We start from the raw sequence: 15008 nt of genomic DNA, 5'->3' as shown, positions 1-15008 counted from the left end.
CAGCGAATCCATGTTTGGAGGTCCTTATTATTTTATAGACGTTAACTTTCCTAAAGTTGCTGCCAACTTTTGAACGCATGCTTTACGCGAAAAAGAAAGGTACTGATTAATTGGACTTTTGTGATATGAAATAAAAAATTGGGAAGGTTTTATTTTTTGCTCACGTACTTTGGGGGCCCCCTGTAACCTGGGGGCCCCGTATAATTGATACGGCAGATACGGCGCTAGCTACGCCCCTGGTACCTACACTCACATATTATACAATTAAATAATTTTCAGTTTTTAATTACTTGGTAGGTAATTTCCTAAGTATAATATATACCTAGGTAGTAGGTACCTACCGTTTCAATAAAATTATTCGCATTTAGATATTTACCTACTAGCGCTTTGTCCACGGTTTCGTTAGCGTGATAGTTGAAATCTCACAGGCTATAGATAGCTATCCAAATCTATAGGGCTATGGCTATAGATTTGACCCTATTCTGAATATTCTCGATACTGACTAGGCCGTATACCGCCTACCTATTCCCGATTGTACATTCCCCCATTTTCTACTTATCTTCCGATTCAGCAGGTTTATAGCAACAATGTTAGCGTAAGCATACGTTGGGGTCAATGAGTGCTCACGCGTGTAACCTGAACCGTAGGTATCGGTCAGCTGCAGCGACATGTGATGCATCATCAGCAGAATTGGTAGCAACGTACGCACTGCAACGAGTGCATTGCTACGTAGTCGTAGCAACACTATCTCGCCACGGAATTCACTGACTAGTTTTGTCAGACATGTATAACTTGAGAGTCACCCTTATTCCTGATATATGGCTCTGTCTATAGCCATATGAACCTATGTTCACACCTATTCCGGTATATGGCAACCCCCCCCCCCGAAAAATGCGTACCTGGACATTACAGAGCATTATTTGTCTGAGTTAGCATAGTACATCTCCGTTTGGCAAAGGTCTCTATGATTACCTATGAATCTGTTTATTACTATTTTTTTCACACATTTAATAAAAGGGTCGACTTTCTTGAACCACATCCCGAGACTAAATAGCCTTTTTGGCTACGCCTGGTACGTGATGTAGAAGAGGTACATAAGATTAGCTGTGGACTATCACGGACTTTTGATAATAAAAACTTGTGTAATAGGTACAACATTAGAATATAAACACACAAGATAAAAAAATAAAATATTTTATTCAATCGCTTATATTAGTATCATTTCTTTTATATATCTGTTGTTGTTCCGCTTCGTGTATCGCTGAGAACACTGCGCCAGCTTTTACTTTCTTCAATATTCTTTTGTCGTGGAACGGGTGTACGTGCGCTGATATCCTGAAATAAGGAGTAAAGAAACAAAGTATATTAATAAGGAGTCTGCTTTGTCACTCTCCGGTCTAGATCGGGTCAAATATTGATAACTAGCGTCTGTCAGTGCTTTCATAGGATAAAAAAAGTAGCCTATTTGTTATTCCAGACCATAATTTACCCCCGTTCCAAATTTCATTCCGATCCGTTCAACCGTTTTGAAAGAGTAACAAACATCCATACATACTCACAAACTTTCGCATTTATAATGTTAGTAGGCGTATTAAGGGGTTTCGACATTCAAAAAATATTTTATTTTATTTTTTATTTTTCAACCATGGTCATCCCACTGCAGGGCAAAGGCCTACCTACCCTCCTACCACTCGTCTCTCGGTAGAGCTTTCTGTGGCCAATCCTTTTTATAGGCATCGAGTTCTTACGTAAATATATCCTTATGTATATTATATCCTTATGTATATTAACATTAAGTCTTTGACTACCAATAGAAAACTGTTGAAGGTAAATCCTCCTCTAACATCAGTCACCGGTGACCACAATAAATATATGAACACATTCCAAGTTTTAAAGCCAGTAATCATTAGTTATAATACAAGAATAACTCACCTCTGTACAACAATATCGTCTTTGGTAAATACATGGGCCGGACACTTGATATTGCTAAGGTAGTCCACACAGCGCCACTGTCGCATGTTGTTCCTATTCGTATACTTCAAGTAGTACATGTAGCGGTTCAGGATCATTTGTAACGAGCCTTGATTCGATACTGTGAACTGCATTACACTTAAATCTGTAAGAGAAAAAGATTTTACTTTGAATTTTTAAATTATTAGGTACCTAATCTATGATTTGAGCTGCTATACCTCGAACAACGTTCGGGCATACCCACCGTATTGAATTATATATATGTGAACTTGAAAATGGAACGTAGGTTGAGTTAACAATTGGCATTTTATATCATTCGGAAAAGATAATATTTTACTGAGCAATATTCGAAAAATTAAGTATACAGTATACTTTCCCCAGTACGTGAGTCAAACCCGAATTCCCATGTTCGGCAGTCACACTTGCGACCACCAGTCTGTCAGAGGCATGCATTAATATGCACCGGTCTATATTTTCAAGAAATCTCAAATACATACGAGACCGCGTTCGGCGTTCTGATTGGTTGGTTCATTGGAGCCTGCCAATCAGAGCGCTGAACCCGATCTCGTTAAACGTAAAGCAAACTCGTACTAAGACCTCAGAACTATTAAGGATACTACATAAATTAGTAGAAATAAAACATAAATGTATCTACTTACTAGGGCTTGTGGAAACACTGTGTTTAGTTTCAGTGATGGTCTTATCATTCGACATGGAGTCTTCGTCATCTTGTTCTTCGTCATAATTCTCCTCTGCAGCTGTCGTGTCCAATATTCTCGTGCCGTTTTCGCTTTCACTGTAATCAAATTTTAAAATGTCATTGTTCCAACAAATATGTTAACAATTCTGCCGATTGAAACACAACTGATCAAATTATGATTTTGAAAAATGGAAGCGCCACTGCTCATACGCTATCCTATAAAATGTTGACGTTAAGATTACAAGAGCGTTGTCCGCCTTTTAAGAATTTGAGGATTGTTGGGGATTCGTGAATTGGGGAAATTGGGGAGGGAGTTAATTAGGGTTCCGGTAACCTCACTCACAGGACGAAACACAACACAAGCATTGTTTCAAGTCGGTTTTCAGTGGGGCAGTGGTATTAAAGCATGACTCTTACACACATTTATGTGTACTTAAGTTGTTAATCTTTCGAGAATTGATACAGTACTTAAGTTGTTAATCTTTCGAGAATTGATACAGAATGATACTTACACAATAATATTAGTCATGTACTTTGTTCCATCCTCAGTATCCTTTGTTATTTCAAAGTAACTTATTTCTTCGTCAAGGCTTTCCATATTGCAGTCCTCGTTATCATTTTGCGGTGTCTCCGGTGCTTGTTGTGTTGTACCCGTGTCACTTAATTTCTGCAAAACAATAAGAATTTAGTTCATCATCATCTTATCAGCCACAGGATGTTTACTGCTGAACATTGGCCTCCCCCAATGACTTCCAGATAAGCCGGTCGGAAGTAACCTGCTTCCAGCAGTTCCCTAGATTTTTTTTAAGGCAACATCAAAAAATATCTACCCGAGTGACACAGCGAAATCTAGATAATGAACCGTCGAACATAGAATTTAGTTGTGTTTAAAGAATTACATAAAGAATACCTAATAATAACGTAATAGTCTGGTGACGAGACATGCAAACATGTGTTGTATACAAAATAGAAAATACGGCCTAATTCCTACATTACATATAAGACATTAATTTTACAAATATTTTTATTTATGATACGCGACATTTTATACTTTAATATATAACTACTTATATCAAGTATTATAATGAATCTATACTTCAGTAATTGATGGTATAGTATTTATTTAAACTTAATATATAATAATAGTACAAAGGCGGAGATAATGCTGCAGGCATTCTCTCTTGTCAATATTACATTATATTAAGCCTTTAACTGCCATCAGAAAACTGTTAAAGGCAAATCCTCCACTAACGTAGGTCACCGGTGACCTATGTGGCAGTTAACATGTTAATGTTTGTAAACAAAACCTAAATGAGTATAGATACCTCTTGCTAATTCTAGAATCTATAGTCACACTCAAAGAAGCTTTTTAAACTAATTTAAAAACTATAAAGCTAGCAAACTATGGGCTAGTGCATATGCAGTGTAAAAATTTAATAGTGTGCAAGTGTCATACCATATCTTCAAGACCTTGTATGTGCAGTTCCTTCCCAGCTTCCAGTAGTTCATTTAGATTCTCTATAGACACCAGCACCTCACCAGTGTAGACATACTCTAACAACGAACACAGAGTTTGATATGATATTTTCTGGAAAAAAAGACCATGAAACTGTTTTATTAACTTATTAATCATTATATTACGATTATGTCTTGTGACTTGATCAATAATAGCGAATAATAGTAATTCAATACTGTAAATTAGTTATTAATGAACATAGATTAGGGCTTACATTGAGAAATATCACGGGATGCGGGCATTGCGCCGTAGATATCAATTCCTTAATATAAGGGCTGGCCAATGCAATAATCACTTGGTGCACCTTCACCAGATGACCATCTGCAGCGAGGGTCATGTCCACAAATTCACCATTCTGAAAAATCACTAGTTTGTTGAACAACACACCAATAATACACATAGTTTGTTTTATGACAACAATTACGAACCTGCTGCAAACTGCTTAAACCGTGACATATATTCTTCTTGTGGGCATCCCACATTAAAGAAAATTGTGACTGAGCCATTACCGTAGGAATTAACTTGATTTATTTATTATTGCAGGCTGTTTTGGATACGATTTGGATTACAACGAGTACACCGACGCTCATTCATGGACATCTCATTCATTCACTGATTGTCGTTTGTCATTGTCAAACGTCAAACAAAACATAATTAAAGACCGAACGAAATGAACAGGTGGTAGTGTAGTACTTAACTGTAGTTAAACCGTGGGGTAAATAAGGGTTCGTTACTGTCAATCAGGGTACAATTATCAAGTGTTCTGTTTTCACTTTGTAGTTTAAACAAAAGCTTCAATTAAATTATGCAAAGAATTTGAAGATTTACTTCTCCCAAGTTTGAAAATAAAAGCTAGTAGCTTTTATGGGTAAATCCAAGGTAAATCAAACTCGTACATCACTATCCAAACCCAGTTCATTCCTTTTTATTTTCTGTTGGCAACATTGGTAGCAGCTGTCTTTGACAGCAAAGATATAAAGATATAAAAAAATGCAATTTAAACTGTGAAAATCTTTAGGTTATCTCGTAAATATTATAATATTATTGTTATAGGCAAATCAGAGTAAACATCAACAATGGCGTTAATGAAATCTAAAGACATCCCCGAGGATGCTGTAACTTTAGACGAAATGGAAGCAACAGAATACGTCTGGAATATAGTTTCCGATTGGGAGTCGATTTCGGATACGTAAGTTATAATTTATAACAGAAAATCCGTCTGAAATGTACTAGAACACCAGATTCAAAGATTTACCAGTTTTAATTTCCACAAAATCGTAGAGTAAATCTCGGTTTTTTTATATTTTAACTTTTGGAAATGTTTACTTGTCACTTCTTTAAAATTCAAAATATAAACTACAATAACCCTAGATATTATACTTTGTTAACTTTTGAAATAACTAAAGCAAAATATTAATTTTAAATTAAAATTCCAGTTGGGCTTTAAAGTATGCTCCGATGGTCCTGGGTGGAATCAATGCTGCTTGTGGCGTGTTGATAAACAGATACTACAGAAACAAACTAAAATTGGGACCATACGGATACTTTGCATCTATTGTTCCTATCACTGCCATGCCTGCCACTCTAACAGCCCTTTTTCACAGACAAGTGAGTATGACTTGACTGTAATTATTTATTTATTAAGCCATTGCAACTTGGTGAGAGATATAAATTGGCTCTTCTCAATATATGGCCAGTCTATCTACATTTTTGGAGGTCTACTCTTGTGTAATAGAGGCGTAATGAAAATTCTGAATATTTAAGCCTTGTCTATTCCATAAAATAATTCCATGTAAGATGATCATAGTTCTTATATTTTTCTTGCATAAAACAATATCAAATTAATTTTATTAAAAAAATTAATGTTTATCCAACTGGCCGATCTGGAATTCAATGGGTAGTCCTATGTTCAGCAGATGTAGCTGAGAGAGATGATGATGATGGTAAATTAAATGCCAGAATGCAGATCTACTGTGAGACACAATGTGCTTTCTATTTATTATGTCTCATATAATATGCCAACCAATAATATATATTAAATGATGCTGTAAATGCTTCAGATTTTACATAACATCACACAAAATTCAAGTGATATATTTAAATTTCAGTTTATTTCAACAGACTTGCTTCTGATGAAGAGTCAGGCATGTCCATTGTGTTACGAGTTCAGATCAGCTGCAATACAGTGCGGACTTGGTACTGCGTATCCTATGGTACTCGCACCATTGTCAGCATTGATGGTAAGATTTTCATTAAAGTATTATTGTATAAATTGGACAAAGTATGACAATATCACTAAAAAAATCCTTTTATTTTTCATGAATAGATTGATAGATAGTCAATAGTATACTGTTGTATGTTTTACTGTTGTATACTTTGGTCAAAGACCCAAAACATTTTTAAAAAGTGTACCTACAAAAAAAATGTAAATACTATAACTGATCATATCATTCATGAGAATAACAGATAAATTATTTGTTTCAGTTCGCAAACAGATACTCGACCTCAAGAGTGCCTGAACTCAAAGAGGGTCCGAAAGTAATGTTCAATTTTTTGAGGAAACTCACAAGACCATTTAATCACCAACTGACATACATGATAGTGATACAAACTATCGCCTCATCTGTTTTCACATACTACGAAATGACCAACAACTTAACTATAAGATCAAAGATTATGGAGATAGAAGCAAAAATAGAGAACAAAAACAAATGAATGTTGAATGTAAATGTAGATGTTTTGTAAATAGATATTTTATTATTAAAAATGTTGTGTTAATAATGTGACATTCATTTATTGTCGAAATTTTTGATGTCTGTGTATTACTCCAAAACTGCTGCACTAGAAATGAACAAAGGATGATTATCTTAGTAAAAATCATAAATATCATCAAAGTATCCTATATTAGTTAATCATATTTAAGAAATACAAAAAAACGGACAACAAACTATGCACACAACTGTTGCCAGTACAATTTCTAGATATGAACACATGCAGAACTGTTGATACACAAGTAACTAACCACTCGAAACTCAGGGAATCTACACAAGACTTGTATTCAAAAATATCTCTATTAACCATAGATATGCTTCTTACTTTTTAGGACAATCTACGGAGTGAGTGAGACAGCTATACTTGTAAGTATCTGTTTCACTCACTCACGTACAAGTACGTCTGTTCCGAATGGCGCAAATTCTGTACAAAACTGTATCTTACCTTAATTCTACACTGTTAGCGAAACTACTTATTGTGGCTAGAATTTAACTGATAACTAGACTTTTGGCTAACTTCAGATTATAGCAAAATTAACACTTTCAAACTGTGAACATGTGATAAATCTTCAAAGAAAAAAGAACTTATTCAAAGTAAAAGTTAATTATATAGCCATACTTCATGACTCTGTATTAAGGATAGTAATAAAAAAACAACAGAGGTTCGATTACACAGAACGAAAATTTCTCTGCAACTATAAAAAAGCAAAAATCTTTAAAAGGAAATTACCGTAAGTAGGTAACTGAATCAAATGTGTTGTCTGAAGGAGGCTAAAAGTCATTAACACATAATTTTGTTAATTTTAAACATAAAACAATAACTATCTATATATCTGCCTTATTTATAATATTTTATATGATATAATAATAATATGATCTTTATCATTTAAAGTCACTCATATTGCTGCAAGTACATTATAGTTTGTTTAAGCACATACAATTATTTAGCTATGTGAAAATATGTATAGATTGCATTATTTTTAGGAAGCAAACAAGGCTATACATAACATTACGCCTTTTGTTTCTTGCAGGATAAGGCAGAGATCTCTAGTCCAGCCAAATCCACTGAGACTAGTCGTTACACTTTTGTATATGTCGGTAATATACGCCCGAATACTGAAAGGCTACTCAATTTTAAGTTGTACTTAAATATCGTGTTATCTCTGTCATTTTATAAAGAGTTGATAGGGACAGAACTATGTAGTTTTGAGAGCGACTTAAAATTGAGTAACGTTCAAACGTTTTTAGACGTTTACACGACAAGTTCCTTCAATTTGTGTACTTCAATCCACATAGCCACTTTGTATGTGCTTAGTTTGTCATTCGTGCTAATCCTTGCTCACTAACTAATCTAGAACAAGTATACTATCTCTTTCTAAAACACAGCGCGAGAAAGGGATAGCGTTAATTTTAAACACGAAGCTCAAAAGCTGATAAATCTAGATCAAGTTAGTGCTCAAACGAATTAGCACTACATAGTTAGGGCCGTTCATTTTCAAAATCTAAATATTTTACGAGTCGATGAACTACTATATAATATTAATTTCTAGCTGTTCACTATAAAGGATAACAATTTATTGTTGGATTTCAAATGATGTGTCAATTGAATGTAGACTTTATTTACTTATTCATAAAACATATTTTAGCTACAGAATCTTTTCTCAATCTCATCGTGATCGATAGAACAATATTCAATAGCTATAATAGGCTTATGAATAATATAGAACTGCACATTTCAGTTAGTACTGAATTATAAATGTGTATAAGTGGGCGTCGAAGTAAAGGACGGACGGTGACGCACCGCAGTACAAAATCCTGCTATTATTTGTTCATTGATTTATAGACGAGTAAGTAAAAAGAAGTCATACACCTTTTATTAATTTATACACATAAAGTGGTGTTAAACACAAGGATCTTTATAGACTTTTATTAGTCTTGTATATTATTGGGTGTGAATATGTGATCTATACAGCTTACACAGGATCCAATTTCAGCCTCTCTGTAGAGTTATACATTTGAGATCTTTGATTTGTATCATCTTACAGTATGGTATCGTGACCATACTAAAGTATTATATATTTTGAATATAATAGGCTGATATTAATGGGTAATATTAAAATAATGTCTCCTGATTATCAACACAACTGTCTAACTTTAATGTACAATTCTAACTTCTTCAATGACACATGACCCTTTGAAATCGCAAACATAATACATAAGATTATGTACAAGTCAACCAAGTTATTTAGTATGCAAGTTATTATAATAAAGATTGATTCCGTACCGAAACAGTAGCTATTATTGAACTCAACGAAGCCAATCTTATGTGACCATTAGTCGGCTCAGTAGGTAACCAATAGTCTGTCAGTCTGTCTCTGCACTGAATTAATCTTTATTTTCTTACTTGTATACTAAATAGCTTGGCTGATCGTACCTACACGACCGATACAACTTCCCTTGTACACTCTACTGTCTAAGACGCCATACTTCTTCGTATAAACTTGATGTCAAAACAACTCTCTTTGTAATTCAAACAATTTATTATTTATTATCATCATTACACATTTCCAACAATCTGAATGGTTTCGTTATCCTGGTATTAATCTACATAATAATTTATGTCATAACACTTGTATCTCTGAAACGGCTGGACAGATTTTCATGATGTTGGATTTGTAGGATAGCTGAATAAGTATTTGAATATGACAGTTAGGAAAATGAAGTTAAAGCAGATTTAAAGGCAAAGTTGTTCTAGTAAATTTCAAGACAGATATTATTTATCCATCTGTTCTGTGATTAAGTATAGGAATACCAAGATAACGAACCATCCCATCTCCCATGCCCCCTCAACAAATCAACCGCCGATCCGACCACTGAGAACCACATAACAATATTCCGAGTTCAAAATATTAAAAAGTAAGACACACTTACATTCTAAAACAAATGAATTCTTAAAGTAATTTTATTTATTTACTTTTTTTGTTCACTTTAATTCTTATATGTTTTTTTTTTTTTAGAATTTTTCATTAAAATATTTTTGATATTTTTTTTTCGACAACATTATACTGTTTCGATCTAATTTATATTCCTTACATGATAATCGAAGGGTGCTTACCCAAAATTAGCAGATTCATGTAAGTAAGTACTTTGTTTATAAAAAATATGTCGTAATGATATTACGTTGAGATCCGGGTTGCAATTCATGATAGGAGTTACAATTTCACATTTTTCTTCTAAATAAAACGTAGACGCAGTAAGACTGCAATATTCTTATATTGACGACGTTATTTCCCCAAATAAACAGACTAGAATAATTGATAAATATTATTATAGGTAAAGTCAATAATTTCAAAGTCCTCACAACATAGATAGGCCTCAAGCCTCAAACCACCTTATCTATGTGGTTATTACGGTTCATTCGTAGTTTAAAAGTAGAGTAAGGCTAATGAAAGCCAGTCATGCGAGAAAATAGCCTTGGACAGACGGTATTATTACAATTACAAGCCAGATTTGCAACTAAGTAATATAAAAATATATTATTTTACTCGTTAACATGTATGGTATAAAGATATTGAACTAGTGAAGCTAGAAAAGATTAGAAAAGTAATAAATTAAGAATCCCCAAACAAAATAAAAAGTACATAGAAAAAGTTATGCAACATTTATCTTCTCAAAAGCTTGTTATACATAATTATAACAATGTATCTTGACTTTCGTTTCAATATGAAATTGTAACCATGCCACAGAATGCGTAGATTCAATCAGTAATACAAGATCATCAATAATGGAAGCATGGGCAACCCTTAACTAGCCAACCATGAGTCAAATTACACATAAATCACTAACCAATGTTTTTAATTATTAGACTCACAGTAACATATTCATATAACAATGTAATAACTAAATATGTCCTTCAAAATTTCGTTCAAAGTGTATTGCCGATGATAAACACTCTTAATTTTAAATTAGCTCAAAACTAGTTGCGAGTAATGAAGTATACAAATGTGTAACACTATTATGAATCCTGCAATGTCAATATAACTACTAATCATAAGCATAACAGTTATTGAGATGGCACTTAAGATGTTATCCGCAGAGGAATGTCGTTGGCAGTGTTGTATCTTACGTTAAATAATTTGAATCAGACAGGATCGTCTGGGCTGGCTCGTCAATGCACTTTGAGCAGAATTCTGACCGGTGACATTTCGAGTCGAACGAGCGCTCACTTCACAATGCCTCCTCGCAAACTGATTCTGGACACTAGACATACACTTACAAGCTACGTTATTTCTAGCACAATATTTGTAACCACTCTGCCCGACCCCACGCCGTTGGTATCTCTTATTGCTATGTGCATAAGGTTTACTGTGGTACACAAGTCTTGGATTGTTATGAAGTTGGGTGCGGGTGGGCACGTTTACCGTCTGCTAGCAGCGCTGGCTGATGTATTCGTTGTAGGTGGCGGAGATCTCCTCGGACTGGTAGCGAGTCAGCTTGATGCTCCGTCTCAGCTCGCCTGTGATGGCGGCCTTGTAGCCACCCTTTCTCAGCAGAGAGTCTATAGTTTGGATTTGGTCCCAACCTGTAAAACCCGACAAGTTACATAAATACTAATAAAACGAAATCTTTAACTTTTACTTCGATTTCGATGCGCTTCGAATTATCGCCTGTATAAATTGACTCCTAATTGAAAAGTATATTAATCGTCACAACATTAATATCATAAAATAAATATAATGGGAATAAATGAGTGGAAAATTAAGGAACCCTATACAAAATTGATATCTTAATGACATGTAAATAAAACAATGTAGCTACTGCTATTCTATTGAGAAGAAATAAACGCACATAAGTAGCATTTTAGATAAGATGAATTAAATGAAAATACAAAACATCCAAGACAGCATTTTATTGATCACCTTTAGACAAATACAATACAAACCTTGTTCAGTAGCAACTTGAGGTAAATAGGTAGCGGTGCGCTTGGTGCCGCGTTCACTGATGAACTCAATGCGGATGCCATGCTTGCCGAGCTTCCAATCCAGGTAATGCTCGGCTTCCTCAAAGTGCTGCAGTATGGAAACCGACACGGTCAGCCGCGGCACCTCTTCACGAGTGATTGGAGCGAACCGCGAGTCTTTCAAAGCACTCGTTATTGCGTATTCGCGAAGACCTGCGATCATGGAAACCGGAGATTAGTTTTGATGAAATGTGCAAGCTATTCGCCGTGAGGTGATGGCTGAGTAGAACACATTTGCGCGTGTGTCGTAAAGGGCAAATTAAGGGACTGCACATTAAACAGAGATCAGACAACAGCATTTGTTGCTGTTGTGATACATTTAGACTGCAATCTCCTGCAAAACCTGAGATTTGCACTAAGTCTACCGTCATGGGCTTTGTATTGATGATGACGAAAATGTTTGCATTTTTGCAAACACTAAGATGTTATTACATTCTTCTAATTAATTTGTATAAATTTGCTTCATGGAGTTAAACACAAAAGTTTGTTTTATATTGCAAAGACAGTGGTTAACTTTCCAGATGAAAAAATGTCAACATTTTCTTTGTTTTAAGTGAATGTTTTGTATCCAATTGAGAAATATTTCTTCAAAACAAAGGATTATCTGGCGGAGTCTTCTTAAGTACTTTATTATTTAATGTTCTTATGAAAGAGCTAAGATAATGTTTATCTCATAATTGCAAAATAATGGCTGTATTGATACAGGTATCATAGCATTGATATTGAGTGTTATAACATTTCATAATATGGAGTATTGTATTGTGTGGTTATATTGTTGTTGTTACAGCATTAACTCACTAATAAGCAAGCAAGGGCAGACTGACAGAAGGTCACACGGCTACCCTTCAAGAATGCACACATGATTATAAGTATTATAAATAAGTATATTGTATGAAAGTATTGTTCAAACCTCATACCTGAATGTAAATGCATCGCATTGAATGTCCCAATGCATCCTCGGAGACGGTGCTCCTTGCCAATCTTCCAAGTCACAAACAAAGGACTGTGAAAAATTACAAAATATTTCAATTTCATAAAACAATGAATAAAGCTGAATCATTCAATTTTAACAAATTTTAGCACATTAGGTAAAGTCTAGCTTTGTTGCACATAAGACATTTGTAATAGCAGTTAACACAACAACACAATAGCAAAACTGTGCATAAACAGGGTAAGCCAATATAAACTTTATACACTTTCACATAAAGAATAAAATAGTATGCACATTTTCGGAAGGTGATGGGAGTGGAGGAGGTGTATTGACCGCGAATAAAAAACAAAACTGCCTTTGTGTGGGTGTCACATATGAGCCAATATAAATTATTTATGTTTACATTCACACATTATGTAAATTGAGTGAAAGTGGAAATGTGTATCTATAAGTAGCTTACTGAAAAGTTTCCTACGAAAACGTAAAGGGTTTAAGTCACCAGAGTGACCTCATTTGAAACAAAAGATGTAGAGGTAGTCCAACAAAGCAGTCCAACAGGATAAGCACACATATTATTAACTTGATGTCGAAATTGATAGGCTATACTTGTACTTACGAGAGTGAACCACTTACTAGGCATCATTAGTAAAGTTTGGCGTCTGAGGAGGGTCCATACTATGCAGCTGACAATACAAAACATCGAAACAAAAGTAACACATATCAGGAATAGCCACTGACTCCTGGTAACCATTCAAAGGTCGATCTATACTGTTGCTATACGAGTTGTTTAGTTTCTGTTTTTTTGTTCCACAACAAACTGAAGACATCTTGGCAAATATTGTAAGTTAATTATTCTAACACTACGAAACAAAGCAGTCACACAAAATCTCAAAAGTAAACGAAACCAAACACTCGTTTCACTCAATGGGGTTTTGTAACCACAGGTTAAAAAACATCAATGAGCCTGTGGAAATCTGGTTTGACAGCAGTAGTGATGTCGATAGTCGCAGTGTTCTATACGAAGTCCGCGTTGATTTTATTATAATATTATGACCAACAATAATTCATAAAAAAACAAGAAGACACATAATATCAATAGCTTTTGCCCGCGACTTCGTACGCTCAATACCGTTTTCTCCGTTTCTGTAGGATTTTTAGGAAATCCTCGGACAAAAAAGTTACCCCCACTTATTTACAGCCAAATCGATTTAGAACTCTTGAGTTATGAATAGTCTAAGTAACACGACTTTCTTCGATATAAGTAAATAATTTTATTTACTGCCAAAACAGCCATAGCAACATTATGCGACCATAGAAATTATTGCAACGGATTCACGATTCACACTCATGATGTGACTTGTTCTTTATAGAATGCAGACTGGTTATACAACGCAATGCTAGAGAGCGAGTGTGCATTTGTGAATAGGATAAAATGAACACATTTGTTTATAAATTTTCAAATACGTCATATAATACGTGGTAACCCTAACAATACTGTTTAAAAATTAGCATAACTTTACACCTTAATCCTTGGAAAGAATAGGTAAAACCAAGGCACCGATGCATTTTAATTTAAAAATATAACACAAAATCATACATGAAGAGACGAATTGACCCTAGAGATCGCGCTAGACAAGCATCTCATAAGTGCCCCAAATTTTCCAGGCTGCCGCTACACTATGGGCAGTTGCGCGTTTCGCAGCGTCATTCTGTAACCTTGTGTCCTAGGCACTCGCCTAGTTTTCCTCAGGGATAATACGGTCGTACATTGGCTATGCATGAATGCATGCATGACCACTTTTATTATTATTAGCTTTTCTTTTCACGGGGCCACAGGATCTCGGGCCTTTGGAAGGCGTACGTACGAGGAGCCGAAGCTAACTCGCAGAGGAACTAATGAACTTGTAGATATAGTAACTACGGAATATTATGGCCCCTGCTCCTGACCAGTATTATTAGTTTGATTATAAGATAGTCCGATGTAACGATGTAACATGTCCCAGTCAAGTGATTAAATGGCCTAAGATTATGTATTTTAACTATTTGCAGCTTTGCAGCACAATAAAAATATAAAGAATGTAGAATTCTAATTCTAATTG

The 15008-nt window shown here is 34.8% G+C and overlaps 3 protein-coding genes across 3 annotated transcripts; 1 reads left to right on the top strand and 2 right to left on the bottom strand.

Annotated features, from left to right (window-relative positions):
* Nucleotides 1–1178: 1178 nt before the first annotated feature.
* Nucleotides 1179–4813, bottom strand: LOC118265012 (longitudinals lacking protein, isoforms H/M/V). The gene is made up of 7 exons (XM_035577696.2): nt 4616–4813; nt 4402–4542; nt 4128–4259; nt 3184–3338; nt 2631–2767; nt 1933–2116; nt 1179–1335 (listed from the first exon to the last, which is right to left on the bottom strand). Exons 1-7 carry the CDS (start codon nt 4691–4693, stop codon nt 1200–1202), a joined length of 963 nt encoding a protein of 320 aa, XP_035433589.2. The 5' UTR covers nt 4694–4813; the 3' UTR covers nt 1179–1199.
* A 303-nt stretch (nt 4814–5116) lies between these two features.
* On the top strand, nt 5117–6968 carry LOC118265015 (uncharacterized). The gene is made up of 4 exons (XM_035577698.2): nt 5117–5376; nt 5624–5795; nt 6296–6427; nt 6672–6968. The coding sequence occupies exons 1-4, from the start codon at nt 5264–5266 to the stop codon at nt 6900–6902; spliced, it is 648 nt and encodes a 215-aa protein (XP_035433591.2). The 5' UTR covers nt 5117–5263; the 3' UTR covers nt 6903–6968.
* A 103-nt stretch (nt 6969–7071) lies between these two features.
* On the bottom strand, nt 7072–13863 carry LOC118265013 (uncharacterized protein CG5902). The gene is made up of 4 exons (XM_035577697.2): nt 13543–13863; nt 12896–12981; nt 11901–12131; nt 7072–11540 (listed from the first exon to the last, which is right to left on the bottom strand). The coding sequence occupies exons 1-4, from the start codon at nt 13734–13736 to the stop codon at nt 11386–11388; spliced, it is 666 nt and encodes a 221-aa protein (XP_035433590.1). The 5' UTR covers nt 13737–13863; the 3' UTR covers nt 7072–11385.
* Nucleotides 13864–15008: the final 1145 nt, after the last annotated feature.

The sequence above is a fragment of the Spodoptera frugiperda genome, chromosome 28 (assembly GCF_023101765.2).
Source record: "Spodoptera frugiperda isolate SF20-4 chromosome 28, AGI-APGP_CSIRO_Sfru_2.0, whole genome shotgun sequence".
In the NCBI taxonomy this organism is placed as follows: domain Eukaryota; kingdom Metazoa; phylum Arthropoda; class Insecta; order Lepidoptera; family Noctuidae; genus Spodoptera; species Spodoptera frugiperda.
Note: the sequence above shows the minus strand (reverse complement) of the source record. Positions and strands in the feature narration are given on the sequence as shown.